This window comes from Ictalurus furcatus, chromosome 2 (genome assembly GCF_023375685.1).
Source record: "Ictalurus furcatus strain D&B chromosome 2, Billie_1.0, whole genome shotgun sequence".
In the NCBI taxonomy this organism is placed as follows: domain Eukaryota; kingdom Metazoa; phylum Chordata; class Actinopteri; order Siluriformes; family Ictaluridae; genus Ictalurus; species Ictalurus furcatus.
Window position 1 is genome coordinate 9,991,031 of NC_071256.1, and position 16,315 is coordinate 10,007,345.

At 42.8% G+C, this 16,315-nt stretch overlaps 1 protein-coding gene across 2 annotated transcripts in view; it reads left to right on the top strand.

The window, feature by feature from the left end:
• Positions 1-16,315, top strand: part of nbas (NBAS subunit of NRZ tethering complex) — a 269,126-nt gene that overhangs the window by 60,634 nt on the left and 192,177 nt on the right. For both annotated transcript variants that reach the window (XM_053647154.1, XM_053647162.1), the window contains exons 18-21: positions 2,007-2,144; positions 9,667-9,745; positions 14,385-14,489; positions 14,814-14,950. In XM_053647154.1, coding sequence (XP_053503129.1) covers positions 2,007-2,144; positions 9,667-9,745; positions 14,385-14,489; positions 14,814-14,950 — 459 coding nt within the window. The remainder of the gene's footprint in view (positions 1-2,006; positions 2,145-9,666; positions 9,746-14,384; positions 14,490-14,813; positions 14,951-16,315) is intronic.

The window sequence follows — 16,315 nt, forward strand, 5'->3', positions numbered from 1 at the left end:
TACTCGCTTCCCCTTGGTGCATATTCAGTATTTCAATCTTTCAATCTTCAATCTTTAGTCTGTTGTTGACGTGAGATATTGAAGTGAGAGAAAAGTAAGTAAAGATGCCTTGAAGATGACATCAGGATCGCAAACAAACAAAAAGTGATTTTATTTAATTTTATTAAACAACAAGTCTTTTCAGATTCGATCTAGGCCACTATATAGTCCAGTACTTTTTATGCGTTTTCATGCGACCGCACTTTTTAACTCGCGAATCTTATCGGACAAAAAGGTGTTCAGAAGGTCTGCAAGGCGTATGTTATATTACTGCATTCCTTCTAATACGTTTCTATAGTAACTACACACACAGGGACTTATACAGCAGACGCTCCACGCAATCGGATTTAAAAACTAAACACGTCGATATGGTGAAGTTTTCTGTGAGGAGTCTCCAGCGTCAGTGCTTTGTAACAGTCTGAGGTTTTCCACCATGACAGTGGAAGTCTTCAAGAGAGGAAAAAAAAAATAAAAGAGGCTGGTGAGGGAAAGACTGTTTATAGCTTCTGTAACATAAGTGATAACTTGTTTCGTGGACGTTCCACAACATTGAATGGTAACTTTCTATAGTGTTTAAGAGGAATAAAACACGTCAGGATGTGCCGTTATTGGAAAATAAACAACTTTGAGGTGATATTAACTTAAGCCACATCACAGCACCCTGCTGTTGATTATGTTTCCTGTAATAGCATGCCCAATATATATATATATACAGGTCCGTCTCAAAAAAGAAAAGCTCCGTAATTTCATTCAAAAAGTGGAACGTTCATATTCTAGATTCATTACACATAAAGCGAAATATTTCAAGCCTTTTTTTTTTTAAATCTTGATTATGGCTTACAGCTCATGGAAATCAAAAATGTAGTATCTCAACATATTAGAATAAAGAATTTATAATACAGAAATGTTGACCTTTTGAAAAGTATGTTAATTTCTGCACTCAATACTCGGTCGGGGCTTTAATCCTTTTAGCACAAATTACTGCATCAGTGCGGCGTGGCATGGAGGTAATCACCCTGTGGCACTGCTGAGGTGTTCTGGAAGCCCAGGTTGCTTTGATAGCGGCCTTCTGCTCGTCTGTATTGTTGGGTCTGGTGTCTCTCGTAGATTCTCTACAGGGTTTGGGTTAGGCGAGTCGGCTGGCCAATCAAGCACGGTAATACCATGGTCAGCAAACCAGTTACTAGTAGTTTTGGCACTGTGGGCAGGTGCCGAGTCCTGCTGGAAAAGGAAATCAGCATCTTCATAAAGCTCGTCAGCAGATGGAAGCTTGAAGTTCTCTAAAATCTCCTGGTAGACGCTGCATTGACTCTCGACTTGAGAAAACACAGTGGACCAACACCAGCAGATGACATGGCACCCCAAATCATCACTGACTGTGGAAACTTCACACTGGACTTCAAGCAACTTGGATTCTGTGCCTCTCCATTCTTCCTCCAGACTCTGGGACCTTGATTTCCAAATGAAATGCAGCATTTACTTTCATCTTCCCCATGATTGTGGTTGTGTACTGAACCAGACTGAGAGATTAAAGGCTCAGGAAACCTTTGCAGGTGTTTTGAGTGAATTAGCTTATTAGAGATCTTCTCAGGTCGACATTTCTGTATTATAAATTCTTTATTCTAATATTTTGAGATACTGGGTTTTTTTTATTTCCATGAGCTGTAAGCTGCAATCATCAAGATTAAAACAAACAAACAAACAAAAAGGCTTGAAATATTTCACTTTATGTGTAATGAATCTAGAATATTTGAACGTTCCACTTTTTGAATTAAATTATGGAAAGAAAATGAACTTTTCGACAATACTCAAATTTTTTGAGATGCACCTGTATATAAATATTTTATTACTTTTTACCTTTCTACCGTTGTTATTCAGGGACAAATACAGAATTTGTATTAAAACTGGTGGAAGGAAGGCCCAGCTGATTAACACAGCCAGTGTTCCTTTCTTTCGCTCCTGCTTAGGTTCATCTTACCGGGCGACGTGGACATCGATGATGCGCCGTACGAAGATTTCCGGTCGATGCAGGAAGAAATGGAGATAAAACGAGAGAGAGAAGCACAGAAAAGACGAGATCTACTTAAGAAAGTAGACTTCAGCAAGTGAGTTTCTTCTAATATGCCTACACACACACACACACACACACACACAGAGCACATTAAGAGAGGCGCAGTAATACCCTTCCTCTAGAGAGTAATAAAGGAAAAGAGATAGAGAGGAGGTCCTAAAGGAGGAGGAGAGGTGGAGGGTGAAATTAAAGTCCTTTATATTTGCTTCTAATCTGCATGACTTCATTTATACTCCGAGCCTAGAGCCTGAAAGAATGGGTGGGAGTGAAGTGGGGTGGGGGGACCTCAAACAAATCACACACATGCACACAGAGTGGAACAGGAAAAGCGAACACGGTAAACATTACTAATCAAAGCAGTCTTGTTTACACACTGGAATGCTTGTACGATTTTTCAGCCCATAACGTGCTCCAGACACTTAACACGCTCCCTAATGTCTCGCCTCACACAGCCTTATGAACTGCATCCACTTAATTACAGCTCGGTCCCAGCAGCCGTCCAATTCCACTCCTGCTGCGTGTGTATTTTGTATTTATGGATGTGTATGGTGTCTTAACATGTGCTGTCTGCTAAACAGTCACTGATTTACTAAAGATTTGTGTGTGCAAATGTAATAACACCTGAAAACCATGTGCTGATTTAATAACTGGGTCTATTACTGAGAATTGAGTCATTCATTGTCTTTTTTTTTTTCTTCTCCCCCCCCCCCCCCTCCCCAGTTTAGCTTTTTTGACTTGTAATTTCTAGCTAAAAGTGTAAAGTACAATGAAAATATATTCATTTAGCAACCCACATTACGATGTATCAAACCTTTTATGGTGCAAATGAATACGACCGAAAAGCAGGTATTACGTTTGCAGAAGCCCGTTTCTGACAGTTTAAGACAAAATTACACCGTTCACAAGGCTTTAATAATGAGAAGATTCATCAAAACAATGCTTTACTGTCTCCAAATGACTTCTTCAAGTGATGTTGTTGTAGCAGAAGTTGAAACGAAACAGTATAGCACTTGGGAAAAGGAAAACAGGCAATGCTCGTCCATAGGGGCATTTATATCACATTTACATTTATTCGTTTAGCAGTAGTGATGTCACGAGAACCGATACTTCAGTACCAACATTCTTAAAACGTGACGGTACTTGTTTTTCTGGAGTAGCCTTGGAAACAATTCTAATGGCGGTACCGAGGTTGCAATTCTTCCGGAATTGATGGGGGCAGCAAATACGCGCAATTGTTTTAGTCGGTTCACAAGTGGTGAAGAAGAACAACAACAACTACAAGCACATGGGAAAATCTACAGAAGTTTAGCTCCACTGCGACTCTTTGAGAGGAAAGGTGGTAGGGAATATGGAAATCGAGGCGAATGACAACAAACATATAATTGATGCTTTGAAGCCGGTGTGCAGCCGGTGTGCAACCGGTGCTTAAAAGATATAAGTCGATGTTCTGTTGATTTGCTCACTTCCATAGTTGTTGTTGCAGTAGAGAAAAATGGGACAAGCACTAATAGAGATCCATTGGGTCAGGATTCTCACTGCCTCATGCTCAGTGCAGGAGGAGCGTTAATTAGAAGGTTACCAAATTGTGCTTGTTTAAAATTCTTCACAGCCACCAAGAGCAAATTATTGGATTGAAATCTAACAACTTTACCACAAAATGGCAGTGTACATGCAGGCATTGTGTCTGTGATGAACAGGACCATTTCTAATGTAAATATAAACAGTGGGAAAGGGGGATTATGGAGTGCATAATGAAAGATGTGTGGAATATTTGTTTCCTGCACAGAGGCTGAGAAAAAGAACAAGTTCCTGTTTTATTGATGCAACTTTTTGGGCTTGTTTCAGGTGTGTGTGGGTTTGAGAAAGTGGTCAGTCCTAGTTAAAGATATTACATTCACACATCCACAAAAAGCTCAAAGACTGTACGCTGTATAACTGTATGCCATCGACTCCTACCCGAGCTTACTCTAACATTCACTCACCATAAACCGATGGTTGCGTATATAACTGCGGTTCTATGAATTTCGGATGACCACCAGAGACAGTGCTTTCAGCACCTGGATGTCCATCACATGTACGTGCAGGTCGAGTGTTTATATCAACAAAGTCACCTGTGCTCTGGGTGACGTGTGCCTTTTTCCCCAGTACTAAAGGCACGTTCACCCCAGAAACGACTTCTTGGCAATCCTCTCGTGACTGCCAAGCTCTGGCGCTCATCCGAAATTCATAGAACCGCGGTTACATACGTAACCATCGTTCCATTTCATTTCTACCGACCGTGCTTTCAGCACCTGGATGAGTAATACCAACATGGTTATGACGAAGTTCTACGTTCCCCTTCTACTTCCCCCTACGTTCCAACAGCTGTGAAGCCGGGGAAAAAATGGCTGCAGCCACTGGGTTGTGCAAGATCACATTCACCCTATAAAATCTTGCAAATCTGCAGGTTGATGCCCATGATGCAACTGCACAAGTATCTGAAAGAGGTACTCCTCGTAGGGCTGCCCATGAAGTAGACACACTCCTAGTTGAGTGACTTTGAACCTGAGGAGCGATCTGGAGACCCCTGCCCTAATAGGCATAAACGATAGCATCTACAATCCATTTTGACAGGCGCTGCTTGGACACAGCCTTACCTCGCCTATGCCTCGTATGGCAGACAAACTGAATCTGACTGCCGGAATTCAGCAGTCATTTGGATATAACACTTCAGAGCTCGCACTTGGCACAACAGGCTCGCACTCAACCCTTGATCGTCTTCCTGAGTTGGGGAGCTCAAAAGCTGAAAGACTGCACTCTCAGCTCACTGATAAGGCGTACAACTCACCTACTCGTCTAGCTGATGCCATGGCTAAGAGGAAAGAGGTTTTCATAGACAGCCACCTCAATTTTGATCTCTCTAGAGGTTCAAATGGGAGCTGACACAGTGCCTCTAATACGAGAGGCAAGTCCCAAGAGGATACTCGGTTTCATCAAGGAGGTCTCAGTCGTTGAGCACCTTTTAAGAAAGCGGGTCACAAGGGTGTGGGACCCAGTCGTCACGCCATCTACTCTATTATGCATGGCTGACATGGCAGCTATGTAAATCTTGATGGTCGAGGCTGCAAGGCCTTCATCAAGACGGGAGTGGAGAAATCTCCCGGTATTCCCTGTATGAAACAGCGTGTTGGTTCCTGATTTTGTTCTTGGCACCACTCAGAAAAGAACTCAGATTTGTTAGCGTACAACACATTGGTGGAAGGTGCACGGGAGTTGTGTATGGTCTGTACACCTGCTGTTTCACATGGTCTTAGTAATGTCTCTGGCCCTTCAGAGGCCACACCCAAAGTTGCAGCCGGGATGGGTTCAGGTACCAGATTCGACCCTCCAACTGTGAGAGGAGATCCCTCCTCACAGGGAGGCACCAAGGCTCCCTGTACAGTAATCTATGTAGTATTGGGAACCACACCTTCCCTGGCCATTTGGGGGCTACTAGTAGAAAATTGTGATTGCCCTTGAGGATCCTGACTAGGGAGGGCAGTATCAACGGTAGTGGAGGGAAAGCATACAGCAGTCGACTTGGCCGCGCATGGGCCAGTGCATCTTGGCCCAAGGGGCTTGTTGGTTCCCACAGTGAAAATCTTTGCTGTCCGAGGCCCTAGTGGAGAGTGCATCCTCCTCCTGGGTCTCAAAGGATAGTGACAGTATGGGAGGCAGCACCCTGGGAGGAGACTGCAGTGCAGCTGTAGCGGGACCACTAGCAGGCTGTGCACTGGGTGGTTGCAGATTAAGGAGGAGAGACTTAATCTCTGCAAAGTCAGAAGCCAATGTGTCTACCTTCTGGGCTAGGGGGTGTACCTTTCTGCATTTCCCCTTACTAGGGGCCCCCAGAGAATCAGTCTTACGGCGCTTATGAGAGCTGGGAGACATGGCCTGTGTAGGATGCGGTTGAGTACCCAACCTGCCCTCTAGCTGGGCCAGCCTGGCTGCCTGTACTGCTAAATTCATGGAGCTGCAATTCATGCATGCCATCTCAGTCAATCCCTCTCTTAAGTTGGCAACCCCCAGGCAAGAGGGTCACCTCTCATGGCCATCCTCTAGTTCCAGAGGGGTCAGGCAATCAATACATGTCATAAACATGGGTACCAGCAGTAATTACTATCCACGTGGTTTTCCGCATGTGACCACTTTTCCAGGTGGTAATTGAGCACAAAAAGGAGAAATATGTACACTTTGCCGTATATCTGCAAATAATTAAAGAAATCCACGAACTAAATTACGGGGACGAAAAACAATCACCCGTTTTGATCACCTCCCCTTCAGGGTGCGTTATGTAGCGCCTCCTACCACACCGAATCAATTATGAGAATTTAACTATAACAATATTGGGGAATGATCCTTCTATGATCACTATGATGCAATATGGTACAGTTAAGAGCGAACACGCTCACACTATAGCCAATAATTAAACAAATTCACGAACTAAATCACGGGGATGAAAAACATTTCAATGAAGCCCAATCGGGGTGCGTTGCTTACCGACAGCGGGCTTTCAAAAAATGAAATGACCAAAATCGTGGGGAATAACTCCATGATGCGTATAACCGGAGAACTACGGGAGGGGATTCCAACCCGAACTCAAGTATTTAGCATTGTATCGGCGTTAAAGCGAGAAACACCAAACTGTTCACAAACTGTAAACTGCCGCTTGCCGAATTAGAGCGTGCCCACTCCTAAATGCCGTTGATAGCAGAGTCACTTACCTCTTGCTGGATAGCGCACTATCTGAAGTTAACTAATCACAATAAACGTTAACCGCAGTCTTTGGAGGACGAAAGTTTGTAGCTCCAACCCAACTTTGGTTTACAAGACTACTAGCAACGGTACCTGCACTCCTGAAACCTGCTTACCAACGTGAGAAGATAATGAGGTCGTTTCCGGGGTGAACGTGCCTTTAGTACCAGGGCAAAAGGCACACGTCACCCAGGTCACAGGTGACTTTTTTGATATGAACACTCGACCTGCACATACACGTGATGGATATCCAGGTGCTGAAAAAGCACCACCTCTGGCGGTCAGTAGAAATGAAATAGAACTGTAGCATATGTCACCTGTAATTACATCAACCTTCCGTTCTTTCTTTCTTTGTCTCTTTCTTTCTTTCTTTCTAAAATTCACTCACTGTAAACCTGTAGCATACGTCACCTGTGATTACCTCACCTTCCTTTCTTTCTTTATTTGTCTTTTTCTTTCTTTCTACCTTCCTGTCTTCCTTTCTTTCTTTCTTTCCTTCTAAAATTCACTCACCATAAACCTGTAGCATGCGTCACCTGTGATTACTTCACTGTTCTTTCTCTTTCTTTCTTTCTTTCTTTCTTTCTTTCTTTCAACATCTTTATTCTTTTACCTACTTCGTTTAGTTTGGGGCTAATGTCGTTTTTCATTGCAGTATTGTTTAATCATATATACAGGACGTTAAGTAACTTAACACAGAATGGTTAAACCGTGCTCCTTGGATGTCAGAGTGGTATTAATGAGGATGCAGTTGCGTCTCGTTATGTCTAATGTTTTTTAAAAAAAAACAAATTACAAACCCAAAGCGTTTGGGCCATTTATTGTTTTTTTTTTTTAATGTGCAGTAGAACAACTCCATTAATGTCTGTTTAACACACACACACATACACACACAGAGATTGCTCAGTGCAGTTTGCTGTTGTGATTATGGAGTGGAAAACCAAAGGCCATCGTTTTGTTAATTCCTTTTTAACTGCGTAGCCATTACAGCGGCACAACACTATCGATCACAATGGGGGGTGTGTGTGCGTGCGTGTGTGTGTGTGCGTGCGTGTGTGTGTGTGTGTGTGTGTGTGTGTGTGTGTGTGTGTGTAGCCAGGCAGGGCTGTTCACTGGCCCAGGCTTTGTTTTCTCACTCAACTAATGCTCAACACGGTGCAATTACCATTAAACTTGCTGTTCAGAACTGTGAAAGTAAAACTGGAGTTAGTGACCTCCATTACACGCACACACACACGCGCACACACACACACACACACACACACACACACACACACCCACCCCTCTCTCACAGTTGACTACTCCCACAGCACATTACTGCATCAGTTCCACCCTTCCTAGCCCTGAAAGTGCAGCACTTAATTGAAGAATGCAAATCAAAATATGCTGAAGCTGTTAATGTTCACAGCCTCACACTCCGAGCTCATATTTAACACTTCCTTAATAAGGGTTTTATACTGAAGCGCTGAAGAAGTCTGTTTTAACTGGGGAAAAAAAATGAATTCAGAGATAAAACACAAAACGGCGACTCTGTCATTCAGCAACGTCAGTCAGCATGGAGACGTCCTGCTTCTGGCTGCATGAGCACCATAATGATCAATTATACTCGGGGAGTTTCACTAGAGCAGCGTACACTCGGATCAATTCAGGTGTTTAGGTCTTGCTTTAGGTTCAAAAGTTTGGGCACCCCTGGCCAATGACGTGGTTAATAAATTTTCAGGGGCGTGGGAGAAATTTTGAACCTGGGGGGGCATGCTTAAATGCTAGGGGGGTTCAGGGGCATGCTCCTCCAAAAAGATATTTTGTGTGTGTGTGTGTGTGTGTGATATTTAACATTTTTATTATTTTACTTCACTTTTCTGTCTTTCTTTCTTAACTTTATTTAACATCTTATTTAACACATTACTTACTTTAATTTTCTTTCTTTCTGTCTGTCTGTCAGTCAGGTATTTCCCCTTGCTGAGTGTCAATGCGACAGCGCGCGCTTCCGGGTTTTGTCTTTGTTTACATTGACACACGTGTTTGTTTTGGTTCCCGTCCTGTCTCCGCCCATGTATTGTGATTGGTTGTTTCCCTTTCCCTCATAATGTGTCATTATGATTCTCAGCTGTTTCTGTTTGCCCCTTGATCAGTCTGTCTATTTTATACCTTTGTGTTTGTGTTACATTGCGAAGTATACTCTCAGTATTGCCTTTGTGCCCCTGACATTAGCAAGCCTTGTTTATTCTTTCTTCCGGTTTTTGACTCATTGCCTGTTTTTCCATTCACGTGCCTTGTTTTGCCACTGGCTGTTTACTGACTTTGAACTAGCCTCTCGTTTTTCGGATTTGCCTGCCTGTCTGTTAATAAATTTTTAAACTGTGACTGCATACGTCTTCTCTCTGCTTTACATGACACTTTCTTTGGTTCTTTCATCTAACATTTTTGTTACCTTATTTTCTATACCATCATTTTTTTATTTTTATGTTTTTTGATGCTAATACACGGACTCACTCTCGCCACTGCATTGGGCTTCAAAACAAATCATCATAGCTGCTACATGTCTGTGTGTAGCTTGTTTTTATTTCCAAAATGATTCATTTTTTTTCCGTTTTTTTTTTTTTTTTTGGTTTGTTTAAATAAAGATTGAGATTTCATTACTATTAAAAATTTGTTAACAGTTTAGAAGTGATGTCGTGTTGTATATGCCTGGTGGATTTCTGGTTTGATTTGATTTCGATACAGTTGTAAAAGTATAATATGTTTTTAACATAATATAATCTAAAATGGTTTTCTCTGTGCAGGTTAACGCTGGAGCAGAAGGAGCTGTGTAGAAGCAGACTGAAGCTGCTGTGCTATTTGGATCGACTGGCCACATACGAGGTGAGAATAAAGACAGGTTTAGCACACACCGTATCGCCGCTGAACGCTCAGGACACACCGTATCGCCGCTCAATGCTCAGAACACACCGTATCGCCGCTCAACACTCAGGACACACCGTATCGCCGCACAACACTCAGGACACACCGTATCGCCGCACAACACTCAGGACACACCGTATCGCCGCTCAACACTCGGGACACACCGTATCGCCACTCAACACTCGGGACACACCGTATCGCCGCTCAACACTCGGGACACACCGTATCGCCGCTCAACGCTCAGGACACACCGTATCGCCGCACAACGCTCAGGACACACCGTATCGCCACAGAACACTCAGCGTACACCGTATCGCCGCACAACGCTCAGGACACACCGTATCGCCGCAGAACACTCAGCGTACACCGTATCGCCGTACAACGCTCAGGACACACCGTATCGCCGCAGAACGCTCAGCGTACACCGTATCACTGCTCAACGCTCAGGACACACCGTATCGCCGCTCAACGCTCAGGACACACCGTATCACTGCTCAATACTCAGCATACACCGTATCGCTGCTCAACACTCAGGACACACCGTATCGCTGCTCAACACTCAGGACACACCGTATCGCCGCTCAACACTCAGGGCACACCGTATCGCCGCACAACGCTCAGGACACACCGTATCGCCGCTCGGCGCACACTGTATTGCCGCTCAGCACTCAGGACACACCGTATCGCCGCTAGGCGCACACTGTATTGCCGCTCAGCACTCAGGACACACTATCGCTGCTCGGCGCACACCGTATCGCCGCTCAATGCTGAGGACACACCGTATCGCCACTCGGTGCACACCGTATCGAGGTTCGGCCTACACCGTATCGCCGCTCAACACTCAGGACAAACCATATCGCCGCTCAGCGCACACCGTATCAGTGTTCGGCGCACACTGTATCGCTGCTCAGTGTACACCGTATCACCACTCAACTCTCAGCGCACACCATATCACCGCTCAACACTGAACACTCAGCGCACAGCATATCACCGCTCAACACTGAACACTCAGCGCACAGCATATCACCGCTCAACACTGAACACTCAGCGCACAGCATATCACCGCTCAACACTGAACACTCAGCGCACAGCATATCACCGCTCAACACTGAACACTCAGCGCACAGCATATCACCGCTCAACACTGAACACTCAGCGCACACCATATCACCGCTCAACACTGAACACTCAGCGTACACCATATCACCGCTCAACACTGAACACTCAGCGCACAGCATATCACCGCTCAACACTGAACACTCAGCGTACACCATATCACCGCTCAACACTGAACACTCAGCGCACACCATATCACCGCTCAGCGCACACGGTATCACCTCTCAATGCTCGGTGCATGCCCCGTCACCGCTCAGCTCTGGCGTTAAAGTGTCAAGAGGTAGAAATAAAGCAGTGCACGATTGCTTTTGATATCACGAACTGCAACAATCCAAATTACTTAATTTTTTAAACTTTATTTGACTTTTTTCGTATTTTATTTCTCATCCAGTGTTTGTTAATTATTGTTAAGTATTACAATTATTGTACCAAAAATTAAGCCTATTAAATCTACATGTGGATCTTGTAGCATTGCACCAGTATGGAGGAGCTGAAGGATTTGACTATGAATAGTCACACGTGTTCTCAAACAACAAAGGACTTGATCCACCACAGTTGTTACTATGGTTACGACATGTTAAGGAATTTGTTAACATGTAATCTTATACAGTGCATGTTTACCATCATGACACTATGCATTATAATTATACATAAGAACAACAAAAATAAGCATCATATTGACGTAGCATAGTATAAAATGGATATGCATCCTCCGGCCTATTAGGACCACCACTGTAATTCTGGGTGGGATTCAGCTTATCTGTCAGACCAGTCTTTGTTCATTGTGCCAAGGATTCTACAAGATGTTGGAAAGGTTCCTTTGAGATGGTGGTCCTTGTTGCACCGTGATTGCAGATTTCTCAGTCACACATTCATGCTGCGAATCTCCTGTTCCACCAAAACATCCCAAAGGTGCTCTACTGGATTCAGATCTGGAGGCCTTTAAAGTACACTGTCATGTTCATGGGATCAGTCTGAGACGACCTTTGCTCAAGCGTAATGGGATGAACGTATTCAGCAGCAGTCCTCAGATAGGCTGTGGCATTCAAATGATGCTTCGTATTAAGGGGCCAAATGTGCACCAAGAAACATTCCCCACACCATTGCACCACCACCAGGAGCTGTTGAGACAAAGCAGGTTTTGCTCATGGTTTCATGCTGCCGACGCCGTCCGAACATCTGAACAGGCAAACATTACCCAGAACAGGCGACGGTTTTCTTCAGCTGTCTGGTTTCTGTGCCTGTTATAGCTTCCAAATTCCTGTTCTTACCAGTGGAACGCAGTGCAGTCTTCTGCTCTTGTGGGAAATGTTAAATGGTCTGCACTTATATAGCGATTTTTTATTTATTTATTTATTTTTTAACCTTAGCGGTTCTACAAAGCGCTTTACACTGGTTCTCATTCACCCATTCAGACACTCACACATGCAAGGCGCTAGCTTGCCATCGGGAGCAACTTGGGGTTCAGTGTCTTGCCCAAGGACACGTCGGCATTTAGAGTCATGTGGGCCGGGAATCGAACCCCCAACCTTACAATCCGTGCACAACCTGAGCCACAGCAGCCCCATCCACCTCAAGTTATACCGTGTTCGGTGATGTTTTTCGGCTAAGCACCGTTGTAAAGAATGTTGAGCTACTGTAGCCTTCCTACATACCATACAGACTTCGTAGGATTGCATGTTTACAAATTCCCTACCATATCCCTGTAGCGTAGTAACAGCCGTGACTTGATTTTTGAGAGCTCATTTTGCTATTCCTTCTTGAAAATAAAGTTTTCTTCACTTTCTTATTATAATTGTTTAAAACCTTGTAAATTTTTTTGTTTTGAAAAGGAAAAAAAAAAAAAAGTAGTGTTAGGAGGTAGGGTTTATTTTCAGTCTTTGAATTTGAAACCTACATGTTGATTTGCGCTGATTTCTTTCTTGTTGAACTTAACAATAGTGTTGTAATGACACATCTACTATAACTATCATCATTGTGACTGTCCTAGTTCTTTTTGTTAGATCTCTTTTCTTCATGGTGGAGGCGATGCAAGATGGTTTGAGATTAGGCACCAGCCTCTTGGCATCAGCTCTGACCCCAGTGTGTTTGAGGGAAAGTATTATGAGTGGGATCTTTATTCTTTCTAAGAAATATGACTAAGATTAGTCATTAAATTTCTAAAAGCCACAACCAATCGTTGAAATACCGGTTGGTCAGCCTCAAACATCCTTAGATGCTTGGCTACTCGACTTGGTCAGAAGATGCTGGTTAATTCTCTATAACAGCAGCTCTCAAGGTAGTTCCAGCTGCAAGGTTTATATTAATGCGCTCGAGCTAACGTTACTGTTTCTATAGTAACAACTTACGCAGGGGAATTTTACGGCACATGAACAGATTTGTTGATGCGGTGAGAAGAACCTCTTCCGTGAGGAGATGTCTGTTTAACATTTTTGGAAGGAGTCTCCAGTGTCAGCACTTTCTAACAGTCGAACGTAACGCTGTAACTTTAGGTTTTCCAACACAGGGAAGTCTTCACAACGGAGATTTGTGGTTTCTTGTTAACATGACGAGCTGCTTTATTTTTTCTCTCGTTAACTTAAAGGTGAAAATGAAAAAAAAAAAAAAAAAAGACATTTCGAATGAGAGGTTAGCTGTTATAATGGAAGTTCTAACAGGAGATAATTTGTTTTCCACAACATTAAATTTAACTATAAATGTATTAAAAGTATGAATTATAAAATTAATAATAATAGGAAAAAAAACAAAAACATTTCTGTCGAAGTTAATTTGCTGTTATTGGAAAATAATTCACTTTGGATTGGTAAGGACAACTGCTCTTCGTATCGCTTCGTATCCACGTCACACCATCGTATTGCGTCGTGTTATTTTCCTACAACAGCATGCCCATCCTGTTTAATTTCTTTCTTTATCATTTTATCGGTGTTTTATTAGGGTATATCAATGGATGTTCTTATACGATATGATTCACTGTCAGACAGAATATACACTACAAAGCGCATTTCAAACCGCGAGCTTCAAAGCACAATAAGAGCACCATATTCAATACAACACGGGGTACCATCGAAGCACAAAGTGCACAACAAAACAGAATAAAAGACAAGACACTATAATTTGCACATAAACTCCATAGTAAAAGACAGGATACAATACCTTCACTCCACAAGGCAGACGTATTAAACGTGTTAAAACCACTATATGCAATAAAATGCAGACAAAGGCACATAAAGCATAATAATGGCAGTAGAGGTAAGACAAATAATCACAATGCACAACAGAAGGATTCGGCGTACACATCACTTGTATAGAGCAGACGTTATGAACGGAGAGATACAATGGTGGTATTTAAAAGTGACAGTAGTGTCACATGACTCTAAAGTGACTCTGTCGCATATTATTTACAAGAGATAAATATCGTTAGTGCTTATTTAGAGGATTTATTCAGCGTGTGTGTGTGTGTGTGTGTGTGTGTGTGTGTGTGTAGGAGATTTTGGGTGGACCCCATGCAGCGGAGGAGAGGTACGACTCAGAATTCTTCAAAAAGTTCCGCAGTCAGAATATCGTGCTGTCAGCGAGAACCTACGCCAGGGTAAATCTCACTTCTTTTCTTCTTTCTTTCGGTCGTGGGTGTATGTGAGTCCATGAGTGTGAATTATACATCTTAGTGTAACCTCATTGTGTGTGTGTGTGTGTGTGTGTGTGTGTGTGTTGTCTAAAATATGGATTCTCCGTTATACCATGGAAGTATTTCTAAGTCTTGAAGGCTGAAATATGGTTACTTACCAAGACTATTAGTGGAGAAATAGCTGCAGGGGAAAATGGACACAGCCATGAATTTGGCTTGTATTAATTATTCATTTATTTCTCTCTCTCTCTCTCTCTCGCTCTCTCTCTCTTCCTTTCTTTCTCCTAGGAGAGTAACGTTCAGGCACTGGATATTCTCTTTACTTATCACGGCTCTGAGTTGCTCCAACATCGACTAGCTATCCTGTGCAATTTCCCAGAAACCACCTCTCCACATGAGTATACAGTGCTGCTGCCCGAAGCCTGGTACGAATCTCTCTCTCTCTCTCTCTCGCGCACACACACACACATATCCATACATGCTTGGAGAGGTGTCTGGAGGTTGAGATGAACTTTAGGTTTCGTAACCAGCTCTATACCGCATTCCTCTGCTTTTTGAAAATGGTAAATGGCGCACTTACATAGCGCTTTTCTCCAAAGCGCTTTACACTGCGTCTCATTCACACACACACTCACACACCAATGGTAGCACAGCTGCCATGCAAGGTGCTAACTTGCCATCGGGAGCAACTTGGGGTTCAGTGTCTTGCCCAAGGACACTTCGGTATATGGAGTCATGTGGGCCGGGAATCGAACCGCCAACCCTACGATTAGTGGACAACCCGCTCTACCACCTGAACCACAGCCTCCCTGTGGCGGGCTTTTATTTTTACTTTTAATACTCTAAAGGTCGGCCTTCACGGCGAGCTTTGTCAAGCTGTCATTAGTGAGGGTGCACGAACCTGTAGCATTTCCTCACAATTAATTAGAGCACACGCAAGAAGATTGTCAAAGCAAAGCATTGATAAAATCATTTATCTTCTGGTGAGCAATTAAAGGACACAAGTGAATACTTGATCAAGGTAAAAAGTGGCTTTGTCCACACATTCACCTTAGAGCTGCGAATGTTGTTCTGAGTAACTTCAGGGGTCGTGGATGTGGCCTTCAGTGCAGTGTGCTCACTGAAAAAACCATGACATGATTACATGATTAGTCTAAGAATTTGGACTGCTCAAAGAAGAACAATTAAAGTACACAGAAAAGGGATCCTGGTAGAAATGTTTCTATACAGTGGTAAAAAAAAAATATATATATATATATATATATATATATATATATATATATATATATATATATATATATTTTTTTTTTTTTTTTCATTTGGCCTTGAAACATCTCTACTCCTTGACTTGATTTTCAAATAAGTTATTAAAGAACATTCGGGAAAAGGTGCAATAGGAGAATGTTCACACTATCATTGTTAACCATATTAACCTTAATGATAGGGTTAACCGTGATAATCATTTGCATAAATTACTTAATTAAAAATTTTCAGTATAGCTTGTAAGTTTAATTAAATCTCATCCTTCTTCCCATTCTCAATTAGTCAAAATTGATCATCACAAATCTAAGTCATTATGTCTATCAACTGGTGTTCCACAGGATCCATATTGGGCCCAGTTCTCTTTAGCATGTACATGAATGATTTACCTACTGTGTGTCAACTGTGTGAAAACAGTTTGTATGTTCTTATCTAAAGGATCTAAAGCAGGATATTTTTTTATTTTGGGAGAGAGATTACAAGTTGTTTCGGAATGTACATATCTAGGGGTACATCTAGACTCCCACGAA